Here is a 12,996-nt window from a genome sequence, read left to right on the forward strand (position 1 = left end):
GCCAGAAGAACAGAGCTGGAGGGGTATCACTTATCCACACAAAGATAAAGAACTTCCCAGGTGATAGTTCATCACATTCCTGACACACTCAAGTACAAATTATAATAAGATGGTTATAATCCTAAACCAGTAACCTTTCGGGCTGTTTGGTACCCAGAAATATATAATCAGGAATAAACGTATTTTTTATTTATTTACTTGAATGGAGTTAACTAAACTTGTTGTCTATATTTTAAAGATGCATATTTCATATGTAATAATGTAGATGTCCTGTTCCTTTGGCCTCATGGAATTCTAAATGTCTGGCCTCTATCCAGGTGGCAATAATTTGATAGGAATAAGTAAGGGTGATGTCCCCCAAGCACTAAATGCCATTGATAATTCAACTGTTTTTTTTTAATCTGATCCCTTCTTAGTCCTAGAGTAGCTTTCTCAAGCATGGTTATTTTTGCAAAGCATGGTAAATAATCAATCCATTCATATTTTTGAGTATCTAAATCCATAAATGATATTTAATTCAAAAGGTACAAAAAAAGCATCATACCTGGATCAATGGCTTCTCCATCAAACACAGTTTCATATACAGTGGTTTCCTTTAAAAAAAATAATGCTCACATAAACAAAAAGGCAGCTTGATAAAATTACTTCTGTTGTGTGTTGAATACTTGTGATGGCTAGTTCTAATTTCTGTCAGCTCGATATAGCCTAGAATCACCTGGAAAGAGTCTCAGGAGAGGGTTACCTAGGTCAGGGTGGTCTATGGGCATGTCCAGGAAGGAGGCCTTAAGTGTGTTTTTTTGATGTGGGAAGGTCAGGCCTGAAAGTGAGTGGCACCATTCCCTGGTTTGGGGCTCTGGACAAGTAAGAGAAGAGAAAACTAGCTGAACCCTAAGTCTCCACGGGTTTATGGCTCTCTGCTGCCGACTGTGATGTGACTAGCTGCTTCAAGCTCCCGTCACTGCAGTGACAGACCCCGCGTTTGTAAGACAAAATAAACTTTCTTCTGTAAGTTGAATTTTTGTCAGGATATTTTATTACAACAACAGAAATAAGTCTAGGACATGATTTCTTTTCAGTCCTCCCATCTTTCCCATCTGTAGAAGGTTAGCAGTTAGCAGGGAATAAAACTTACTGGCTGTCTCACTTCCTCTCAACATCCCTTACGATGGTCTGCCTGCCACGCTCGCTGTTAATTAGGACACTTCTCTCATGGGACTATTGTATGAGGCGTGTCATCGGTCACACTGTGCCCTTCCTTCCGAATCTGTATGCCAGCTTCCTGGCTTTCCAGACCCTCAGAATGCCGCTGCATTTGGTAGTACATTAAAGAGGTAGAGAAGAAAAATGAAGATACGTATCTTAGCCCAATATGGTCAACAGGACAAGAGCCCATGGGGCACAGACAACAGATTGTCCTCAAGGCCAAAGAGCCTCAACAGAACCCTGAGCATCTCGCCTCTAGGACCCTGACTAATGAATCTGTGGTTTAAACCAGGCAGTCTGTAGTGTTCTGTTACAGAAACACCAGAACACTCTCAGCCTCCTGACAGAAAAGGGGGAGAGTGGAGCATTGAGAGGGAGCCAGCCTGTGAAGCAATTCCATGGCCCGACAGGACTTTGGTGGGAATGTTCAAAGTGCGCAGGAAGCAAGGAGAATGAAAGTAAAGGTGGCCTGTCTTGTTCTTTGCTGTATTATGGATCCAAGATCCAGCCCTCTCTGATGTATTTATGTGAATTACACATCAGCTAAGCTTTGGCCACTTTGAATTGATTTGCTTCTCTGGCCATAGATTTACCATCTGCTAAATACTCTAACATTGAGGAATTTGCCCAGGTCTGTCCCATGTATAATAATTTTGAATATAGTTTTAAATTCTAAGCAGTATTAAATAATGCTAGATTTACATTTGCCTAGAGTCATTTTTTTCTATGTGCACATATATTTTAGGTAAATTTTAATCTCACCAAGTTTCTAAAATTCAAGTTCTGTAGCACACACTAATTTAACAAAAATGATGAACTCAAGTGAATTTTATTTCCTTCCTACGAAGCTTGAATAGATTTTACCATATCCTTAAAAGGAAAATAATGTAACAAAAATAGATGAAAATGTACTTACTGTTAGAACTTCTAGCTTTTTATTTCTGGTTTCTGTGATAACATTTTTTTCTTTTTGATTTCTATCCCCTGTTTAAGAAAAACAAACATAAAGTGGTAAATAAACAAGTGAGAAGTATGTAGGGGACGGCATTTTCAAATGATGTGATTTGGACTGGCAAGATGACTGAGGGCTGAGGTGCTTGCTAACAAGCATGACAGCCTGAGGTTGGTGCCCACAGGGTAGAAGGGCAAACCCGACTCCCACCAGGTGTCCCATAACCTCCCGTAAAATTGAAATTAAAATGTGGTCACCTCAGCAATCCACACACTGAAGTTGAAGTGGTTCGCGTGGCTCCTCCACAAGGACCACAAGCAAATTTGTGATGCAGTCCATATTTTTAAAATAACACGAAGAATGCCTTATATAAAAATCTACTGTTTGTGAGGTTCATTTATATGCATATATATTCATATAAAATAACTTAATTGGAGCATCACTGATTGCCAAATTAAAAAGCCTGGGACCACTGGGTGGTGGCAGCACTGCCTTTAATCCCAGTACTTGGGAGGCAGAGGTAAATGGACCTCTGTAGGTCCTGGTCTATAGAACAACTTCCTGGACAGCCAGAGCAATACAGAAAAAAAAACAGCAAATATGGGATACTTCTCTTCAAGCTGCTAGTTGGGGTGTCCTAGAGATTCCCCCAAAGATATAGGCTCGTTGTCATTACCCATGGTTGTCTGCTGAAACTTGATGGTGATACTCATGACTGATGCCACTGTGCACATTGTCATAGGACACGGAAAATTCAAGTTGCTATTGATTGGGAAGCCTCTTCCCTGCTGTCTAGCTTCCGCAGTAGTCAGAGTGCCTTGTAAGCTGCTGGGGTTAAGAAGCTGCCACCAGCACTCCCAGCTGTGATACTATGATCTTTAATAGCCACATTTAATAGCTTTAATAACTTAGTAAGCTCTGCCCATGAGTGCAATAGCCACATGAACGTTATAGGATAAACAATTGCTCTCTGATTGACTTTTGGGCTGACTTCTCTAAAGGGAAAGAATGCCCGGCACTGTCAATCTAGCCAAGAACAAATGGTTGGGAGCGCCCACATCCTGGGAGAGGACCTACTACTATTATTCCGCCAAAGGGTCAAATATCCCTCTAAATTCATTTTTCTATACCAATAAATTGCTGCAGATTTTGGACCTCATCAGCAACGACACAGAAAGACACAACTGGTCAAAGTGGAGAGAATCAGGGCCACCACAAATAGATCATCTATATCAAATCCTCATCCCAAGGCTCAGGGGCCATCATGGAAGAGCAGACAGTTGTAAGCACTAGAGGTCATGGAGGATATGAGCAAAACCATGTCTTCTGGACATGACAGGACTCTCAGCAGCAAGGTTGCCAGTACAAGACCTGCACAAAAGCAAGTCTCTCGGTAGCTTAGCATGGAGCAAGTCAGGGACATTTGATGACTTCTGGCAAAGGGGGTACCAGTTAGTTTGTTTGTTTGTTTTTCTTTTCTAAGAGTATTTATTGTTCCTGGTGGGTCAGCCATTCTCAGAAGATATGAAGTTGTGACAGGAAGTAGTGGACAGGTAGGAGGGTGAATCTAGGAAATTTTACAAGAAAGAACAGAGGTGGCTATGATCAAAATACATTTCAAGAAATTCTCAAAAAGTCAAGGAAATATTGTATTAAAATAAGTACATGTAATTTTTAAATACATAATTCAAGCCTAATTAGTAAATCATATCTTACCTACAACATACTTCATTCCTCTGTATAAAAAGAAAATTTGAGAAAACACCAGTTAAATTATGACAATGTATGTTGAAATAATTTCATTCAATAGTTAACATGTGACTGTTAGCACAACTAGTTTTTTTTTTAAAAGAAGCAATAATGTGATTTTCATTAGCTATTTCCATCTGCTCTACTGCACCATTCTTAAAAAAAAAATCCTGTGTGGTTGACAAAAATACAACTCCAAATCTAGAGTGTGTGTGTTACCCTACATGGAAGCACAGTAGTGTGTGTGTGTGTGTGTGTGTGTGTGTGTGTGTGTGTGCATGTGTGTGTGACTAAGATTGAATCCAGAGCCTTGGATATGCCAGTTAAACACTCAACCGGTAACTTTCATCCCCTTCCTTCCTTTACTTTTCATTTTGATACAAATGGTCCAACTCATGCTGATTTGAATCTGCCATCCTCCTGCCTCAGCCTCCCAGGGACCTGGGATTATAGGCCAACTCCACTTTCAAAGCTATTGCATTCTCTACCCTGAAGAACTGTATTGATAAGTGGCGACAAAAGCAGGTGTGTTTTCTATCCATTTCTTTGGCCTCAATAAGTTTTAAAACCAATCAGGTGTATGGAGACGGAGCTGACATTTATTGCCTACAAGTCCCTAAATTAATGCCTAGTAAACGTCAAACATCTGCCCAAGCCACTTTGCTTCAAAAGAATATGAGCGTGTTTGTTTGTTCACAAATTTGTTTTTTAATTCTTTATGTCAAACTTAGAAAAAACTCACATACTTGAGTTTCGACTTGGAGTCTTCCTTGGCCATTTTCTGAGAGCAGTCTTTAATATTTCCATATCTCCAAAGAAGAAAACACATCCAGAAAACCAGTCCAGCAAAGAACACAGCCATCAGCGTGAGGACGAAGGGCACGTACCAGACGCTGTTCTCGTATGTGTTGATAGCTGTGTACACAATGGTCAGACCTTTCCTTTGCTGGAAAATTATTTCAAAGCAAACAGAGTGTTAGTCTCTGTTTTTAAAACACATCTGTTTACACGGTGTAACATCAGTGTAGAAACACCATCTTAACAGACTCACGCATATTCGTAAGTGCCCAGCTAACAATGAGAAACGCAAAAGAGCCACCAAATTAAGAATGTAGAGATGATCAACGGCCACACCACCCTGAACGTGCCCAATCCTGTTTGATCTCGGAAGCTAAGGAGGGTCGGGCCTGGTTGGTACTTGGATGGGAGACCGCCTGGGAATATTAGGTGCTGTAGGTGTAAAATAAATAAATAAATGAATAAATGAATAAATAAATAAATAAATAAATAAATAAATAAATAAATAAATGTATGTATGTAGAGATGGCACTGCACGAAATGGCCACTCCACGATCCACATCAAATCCCATCTCTTCTTTTCCACCTGTCTTTTGATCTATAACATTCAGGGTTTAGCTCAATGATAACTGAGCACTTTCAGGTTTCTATGTCCCTGGTATCTACTCCCTTTTGTGTAGCTTGAGGTAACAGTGCATTCTTGAAAATCAATACTCAGGGAAAAAGACTTTGTCCTTTTTATTTTAAAGGCCACAGAACAGTAAAATACACTCTAAAGTCTACTGAGTAAGAGCTTTCATCTTTGGGTGACTGATAACCCATTATATAATTCAGCAGAGGTTTTCCACATCTGCTTAATAAAAGATAAAATGCTAAAAGGTCTGCTAAGTGTTGTAGGGTTGGGCTGAAGATGCAATGCAGTGGTGGCTGTAAGGCCTGAAGTGTGAAGCCCGGCACATCATAGGTGTCCATTATTATGATAGCAGAGTCGTTGCAAATGTCCATTTGTAGAGGCTTTTAATGGCTCTAATTCACTAAATAGTGCTCCCTTCTACTGAGCAAGACCTTCATATTATTCGACCAGCAGTTTAGGGGAGCTCTATAGGCAGCCTAGTGGCCCTCTATATTTATTCATGTAATTTTCTCTAATTCCTGTGCACACGGTATTTATTCACAGACGCACAGTGTCCAAGAGAGCCCAGCAGGGCTTTTATGGATTAGTATAAAAGTCAAAAAGCCTACAAGGAACAGTGATGGCCTGAGCATTCTTCCAGCACTTCTGGCTGGTCTTTGGCTTTGCAGTAAACTATTTACAGCATAGAGATCCCAATTAAATTCTGTAACTCTTTACTTCAGAACTGGTTGGAGAAGGTGGCATGCTGGTTCTTCTCACGTAAATGTCCATGACCGCGGTTCCTGTCTTGGGCTTGATGGCTTTGCCGTATTTCAGGTTGTCGTCGATCACGTGCACCACAAGATGGTATCGCCGCTGCACCTCGGTTCCAGATTCGAAGCTGAAAGGATTCTGCACAATTAATTTGGGCGTATTTGTACCCCGACTTGGGTCTAATTTGAAATGAAGGTTTTCATTTCCTTTAAAAAGAATAATGGGAAAGTCGGAATTAGTTTATAATACATCAAATTGTCTCAAGCTACCTTTAGATGATGTTAAAACACAGATCATGTACATAGGTTGAAAATTTGGGTTTTACTGTAAATTTCCATACCTATAAAGAGCTTATAGTAAAGTTGAAATAAAATAATCAATACATACATGGAAAAGGTGTTTTAAACTAGGCATGTTAGAGTAAGACTATACTCTCAGCACTTGGACAGAAGAGGCAAGAGGATCAAGAGTTCAAGGTCATCCTTGGCTACATAGAGAGTTGCAGGCTAACCTGGTTTACAAAAGACACTGTTTCGAAAAAGAAAAGAGTAAAAAGGTTTTAAAGGTCAAGTTCATGAGGCTAACCCCCACATGTGGCCAGAAAATCTCATGCTCTTATCTGATTATTATCCCTAATATTTTATCTGATTATTATCCCTAATATTTTTCCTCTTCCTTTATTTGACTGTCCCGTTCAACTTGGTCTACACCCGTGGTTTTCAACCTGTGGATCATGACCCCTTTGGGGGTCAAATGACACTTTCACACGTATCACCTAAGACCACTGGAAAACACAGATATTTTAATTACCATTTATAACAGTAGCAAAATTACAGCTATGAAGTAGCAGCAAAAATAATTTTGTGAGTGGGCTCACCACAACCTGAGGAACTGTGTTAAAGGGTCACAGCAATAGGGAGGTTGAGGACCACTGGTCTAGACTAGTATCTAATGAGTCATTCAGACCACAGTACCAATTCCGTCCTCAAGAAATCACGTCCTCTCAAGGGCCTAGAAGACACTATTGTGAACAAGAGAAATGGATGTAAATGTCAAACTAGTCTTTATAATTAAATAGTATGTCTACACTATCATCCTTTCAGAAGAACAGCATGAGACGCATGAAAAGGTCTTATTGTCATGGTCAAGACAAATGTCAAGACAGTGTTTTCCTGTGTAGACTTTCGCTTGATTTATGATTTTATGTGTTGATGGTACCAAGTGTAATAAATAATGAGCGCCATGAATGCTTTCCACACCTATCTCAGAATTGTCTGTGTAACAATTTCTAAAAATGTCTCATACATGGTTGGTCTCAAATAAAGGAAGATCTCCTATAGATGGCAAGCTGGGGACTGTAATGTTTATGTGAATCTATGAAGAGCCAACAATAATACAGTCAAAACCATCTAGTCTTGTGAACTTGTAACAACATCATCAGATGGAAAGATAGATTCTGTTTTCTTCTAGCTCTGTGGAGAACAAACTTAACTTCTTGTACTAAAACCTCTATCATTTTCTCGAGTCCTGTAGTCACAGGAGTAATTGAGCTGTGTCTGTAGACATGAAAGGGTGCCGTGAAGAAACATGACACTAAGCTATCAAATTGTCTAACCCTAATAAACAGTCACTTCTAGAGTTACATATCATGTCTGACATTGTAAGCTAATGTCAGCTTGACATATGTTTGCGATTAAAAGAAATAATTAAAGTATCCACCAGAAGCCATTTCAAAGCGCATCTCAAAATCGTGTGAATCTCTGTCGTGGCAGTTTAATTTGAGGCCATTGACGTTTGTCCCAGCAACAACATCATCAGAGATGACGGCCGTGGACAGATAGGGGATGCAGACGGGTGCTTCATCATTCTCATCTTCAATGTCAACAGTGACCTGTCAGTGATGAAGGGAGAAGAAACATCACATCCACATCATGAGACGATCTATAAATAAAATCAGAAACGAGCATCTGGATAGGGGCAGATCACCCAGAATTATTAAGTAAAAAGTCTAATTTTTTTCTGAGTCTGAAAGCATGTTCTTGGAGATATGGATTCTGGCTGTCAGTCCCTAGTCAGTGGTTTATTATTCTTGGGTCGGTTGTGGCAGTCTCTGTCCCCTTTAGGAAGAATTTCAGGCTCTTTAGATGAACCTCTATAGGAAGCACAGTCATACAAATTAGAGCAAAAGCATCGCTGAAGACCCCATCTCGGGAGCCGAAGCTCCGTAGACTCTTTGAACTGCCCAGGTTCGGTGGCAGATACACCCCGAAGACATTTCCCCTAACTTAATTAAGGGCCTCTTCTGTATTGTTTCCTCAAGCACAATGTATATCTGACCTTAATTAGGGCTATTATCGACATTTTCCTAATTAAATTACCATAAACCAGGAAGCTGTGATTTACATGGAAAAAGATGGAAATATCAAGGATTTGAAAATGTCAGTGACAGAATGCCAATCGGTCTGGAAAGGCTCTCTGCCCACCTCTCCAATGACTAATAGCTTCCCCAGTAGCATTAGCAGAAGAATCCCTGGTGTGACTACATCTGCAAGAATTATCTTTTCAAGCATGTTTGATGGAATGTTTTAATAACATAGTTAAGTTCTTGGAGGAAATCCTGCATTTCTTAATGTTACTTCTCCGTAGGTTGAACACAGCTAAATGTTGTATCGAATATGTGAGATTTTTACAAATTACATTTAATTTATTTATTTTGTGTACATATCTCTATGTGTGCGCGTAGGCATACTACAGCGCTATGGGTGTGTGATGTGTGTGTGCATGCCTACTATAGCACTATATGCATGTGATGTGTGTATATGCATACTACAGCACTATGTGTGTGTGATGTGTGTGTGTGTGTGTGCATGCCTACTTACTACAACACTGTGTGGTGTGTGTGTGTGCATGCCTACTACAGCACTATGCGTGTGTGATGTCAGAGGTCAACTTTCAGCAGTTGGTTCTCTCCTTCCACCATGTGGATTCAGGAGATCAAACCAGATTGTCAAACTTGGTGGCAGGCGACTTTAGCTGCTGAGCCATCCTACTGACCTGGAAATTTTTTTTATTTAATCTTAATTTAATTACTTTGGTATAATTCTTGTTGGCATAAACAATCTTGTCAGGGGCTGAATGTAGAATGTCCCCCATAGACTGTGTTTGAAAACTCGGTCCCCAGCAGCCCATGGCACTGTTTTTGAAGAGTTATATGGCCCCTTTAAGGAGAAAAGCTTAACTAGAGGAAGGGTGTCTTTGGGGACTGACCTGGAAGATTTAAGGTCCTGCCTCACTCCCTGCCTATTTTTGTTTCGTGACTGTGGTTGAAGGGTAATCAGCTGCCTTGTGATCCTGTTTGCCATGCATTTCCTGCTTTGAGGGAGTGTGCACCTTCTTAAAGCCAAAACACACACATACACACCACCCACTTAAGTTGCTCCTTGCCCAGTGTCCAGTCGCAGCGATGGAACAGTTAACCGCTCCAGAGTCTCTGCTGCCAGACTCTTGTTCCCTACTTCTCTCACACAGCACCCCACACCCCCTCTCTGGGCTGCCGTCTGCAGGTGTAATTCATCCTTCCTTCTGGGATCGTTTACCCACTAGTGTTCGTCCACATCAGCCTGACGCTGTGAGTCCTGGAGAATACACGCATTTGTCTTGGTGTATGGGAGACACGAAGAAAATTGAGTGGTTGGATTGAATAGGAACAGAAGCTAAATATAGCCAGGCCCAGAACATTCAAACACTGTGGGCCTTGGGAAGGATGCTGGAGCCTAGTCCAGTGGGTTGTGAAGTGAATGAAGAGGTCATAGGACAGGCAGTGGACCTTTTTCAGGAGGCATTCTGGCAGACTTCAGGGCCACAAGCAAAAACATGGTTCTAGGTAGTAGTCTGCTCTGTTGGGCCAAATACAGGCAATGGGGGCCCAGCCGAGATGTTAGCAATAGATGGGTGAGAAGTAAAGAGACAGATTTCCTAAAGGATTAAAAAAAAAAAAGAATTTGGGGCACATGGCAGAGAAGAGGTGCCCAGACTTCATTCTGTCTCTTTGAGCTAAGTAACCTCAACTGGGTTCTAAGACATCTAAGCTGTGTAAATAAAATGCTTCATTGCATTAAAAAGGGGTGGAAGGGGTGTTCGAAACTACCTTGCCGTATGGGATTGAAAATGAATTATATACCTAGAGCTTATCATACATAACACTTGACTTTATTGGGTTCTTAATAAAATTATATGAGGGTGATGGTGGTGATGATGAGGAGGATGGTTCCCTCATTTCTGGAGCCTTATCTATCACCTTTTTCCTCAAGGAAAGTCAAAGTCATTGGCATGATCATTTTGGTACTTGATATATTGAACTCCCCAAAGGTATATGTGACAATATCTTATACGTTTATCATCCAGGGTTCTGTACATACACATTTGATAAATATTCATTAAGAGGAAGAAAGAATGAACAAGTTCTTCTTTAACATGACTTCTAAGCATCTATAAGAGAACTGGCCAAGGTAACTCATGTGGAAAAGCACCTCGTGAGCATCATCCCAAGACTGCAAACCTTCAGAATCCCAGACTCAAGGCTTCACCCTCAGCCCTCTGATGTGAATAGGTCTCATGTTTTCCTCACAGTGAAACAATCACTCAAAAAAAATAAATAAATAAAAACCAAAACCTTGTGCAATAGCAAAACTTTAGCTTCATTAATAATGTGCCCCCTATAATAAATACATCTCATATTCTTAATGTCTTTAAAGAGTCTTTTGGCCTTTCTAAAATAAGTTAGAGACACACATATCCTTCCATGTCAATACTATGACATTGGAAACATTGCCTTGAGGTAGAAGCAGCCTGGATTTAGTGCAAGGCCTATGGATCTTATGTTAACCCTGGGTACATTTTCTAAACTCTGTGCCTCAGTTTCCTCATCTGTATGGTGAAAGTGAGCAGAATAATGCCTCTTTCAAATTTTTCACATCTTTGTTGTCTATAAAGATTCATGCTACGCTTTTAAGAACACATTCACACCAAAGAGAGAAGTTAGACAGTTCCTGCTTCCCCATTCAGACTTGGAAAGGAAAGTTCCGCAAGTTATAGAGCACTTGAGCAGTAGGAGAACATCACAAGCTTCTCCATTCCCTGCCTGATCTCCCCGAGGTGATAACTTGAAACTTAATGCATTGCTCAGTCATACAAACACAAACCCTGTGTCTCTTTACTTACCATGGCCTCTGCGGTCCGTGGGTGAGCTCTGTCACAGTCCACAGCTTGTACTGTGAGGTTATATTGCCTGACTGACTCATAGTCTGGCTGACTGGTGAGCTCAATCACTCCAGAGAAAGGGTGAATCCAGAACCTTCGGACAGCCTGGATGTCCCCACTGATTATCTTGTATGTCAGACAATTTGGCGGGTGGTCCTCATCAATGGCAGTCACTTGTCCAACTTTGTAGTAAGCTGCCAATGGTTCACAATGTTTATTTTTCTCATGTACATACACTATAATAACGTTTTTAATTTTTCAAATGATAACCTGAATTTCCCAGGTGATAAGGTAAATCCCATTGCATGGTAATGACTGTTTGAAGACTAACCCTCCATATGAGGGCAGATAGATTTACAGAGAAGCCTCAGCCACTTCAGAGCACTGGTTTCACTCAAATGAAACAACTTAAAATAACTTTGTAATATTAGTAGTTAGCTTTATCTTATCTTTATGCTGACATTAGTGGCAGATAATGTTCAGAAGCCAGATGCTGAAACCAGAATATCTAGTTTATAAATCTCAGCCTCACTTACTAATGTAACAAAAGGACAATTCTGTAGGTTCCTTCATTTTCTTTCTTTCTTTGCAGATTAAGTACAATAACAGTATTTACATACAGACTTGTGACAATTGGATGAACTGAAACACATGAAAAATTAGAGTAATAGTAAATGCTAAATAATAATTATTATTTGCCTAATTCTCTCATTGAATTTTCCCAACAGCCTTATGTCCGTAGATTTTATAAATAAGGATTTGAGAGCCTGAGGTGTTCATTCTCTCAAGGCTACAGAACAAGCCGGACTCAAGTTCATGTGTCCTGATTCTACAGCCAGATTGAAAAATAGCTTCGCACTACTTCCAGTTAATAGTATGCCCAGACAATCATTTAGAAGAATGGTAATTACAGTACATTGGTTAAACTCAGACGCCAAAATCCTTTGCCCTTTCTGCGTTCACGTTATTAACCACGCAGGCAACCCTAGCACTCTGGCTTGTGACTTGCTTGGATCCATGAGATAGTGTTAGTGAACCTGGTGCAGGCAAGAGTATGAGAAGATTTTGTGAAATTACATTGCCTTTCTCTTGCTGAATACTCCCTCCCCCGCTTACACACACTCTCTCCTGACTGTTAAAACGCTCTGTGAAAGTGACTGGTTCTATTTTGGATGTGAGCCTAGCCTTTAATGACTGAGCCCTCAAGAGCATGATGGGAAAATCACAGAGACAGCTGACCAGAGCCAGTGGGAGCTCATGGACCATGGACTGACAGGTGGGGTACCTGCATGTAACCAAATTAGACCTTCTGAATGGAGGTGACAGTTATGTGCTTTGATATGTTGAAGGGGACTGGCAGTGGGACCAGGACCTGTCCCAGGAGCATAAACTGGCTTTTTGCAGACCATTTCCTATGGTGGGACAGCTAAGTTACTTTACCTTTTATGGGGTTCATTATACAGTATTCTCTTTTTTCTTTTTGTTAATTGATTTCTATTGAGCTCTACATTTTTCTCTGCTTTCCTCCCTGCCTCTTCCCTCACCTTTCCAGCCCTCCCCCAAGGTCCCCATGCTCCTAATTTACTCAGGATCGCTTGTCTTTTTCTACTTCCCATGTAGATTAGATCTATGTAAGTCTCTCTTAGTG

The 12,996-nt window shown here is 40.6% G+C and overlaps 1 protein-coding gene and 1 pseudogene across 1 annotated transcript in view; one reads left to right on the top strand and one right to left on the bottom strand.

Annotated features, from left to right (window-relative positions):
• Positions 1-512: 512 nt before the first annotated feature.
• LOC142858305 (cadherin-related family member 3-like) overlaps positions 513-12,996 on the bottom strand; it is a 70,421-nt gene continuing 57,937 nt past the window's right edge. Inside the window, exons 12-18 of the mRNA XM_075987485.1 lie at positions 11,310-11,542; positions 7,809-7,980; positions 6,054-6,295; positions 4,651-4,850; positions 3,872-3,891; positions 2,120-2,187; positions 513-593 (exon numbers count right to left, since the gene is read on the bottom strand). Coding sequence (XP_075843600.1) covers positions 513-593; positions 2,120-2,187; positions 3,872-3,891; positions 4,651-4,850; positions 6,054-6,295; positions 7,809-7,980; positions 11,310-11,542 — 1,016 coding nt within the window. The remainder of the gene's footprint in view (positions 594-2,119; positions 2,188-3,871; positions 3,892-4,650; positions 4,851-6,053; positions 6,296-7,808; positions 7,981-11,309; positions 11,543-12,996) is intronic.
• On the top strand, positions 5,025-5,143 carry LOC142859282 (5S ribosomal RNA; annotated as a pseudogene).

The sequence above is a fragment of the Microtus pennsylvanicus genome, chromosome 10 (assembly GCF_037038515.1).
Source record: "Microtus pennsylvanicus isolate mMicPen1 chromosome 10, mMicPen1.hap1, whole genome shotgun sequence".
NCBI lineage: Eukaryota > Metazoa > Chordata > Mammalia > Rodentia > Cricetidae > Microtus > Microtus pennsylvanicus.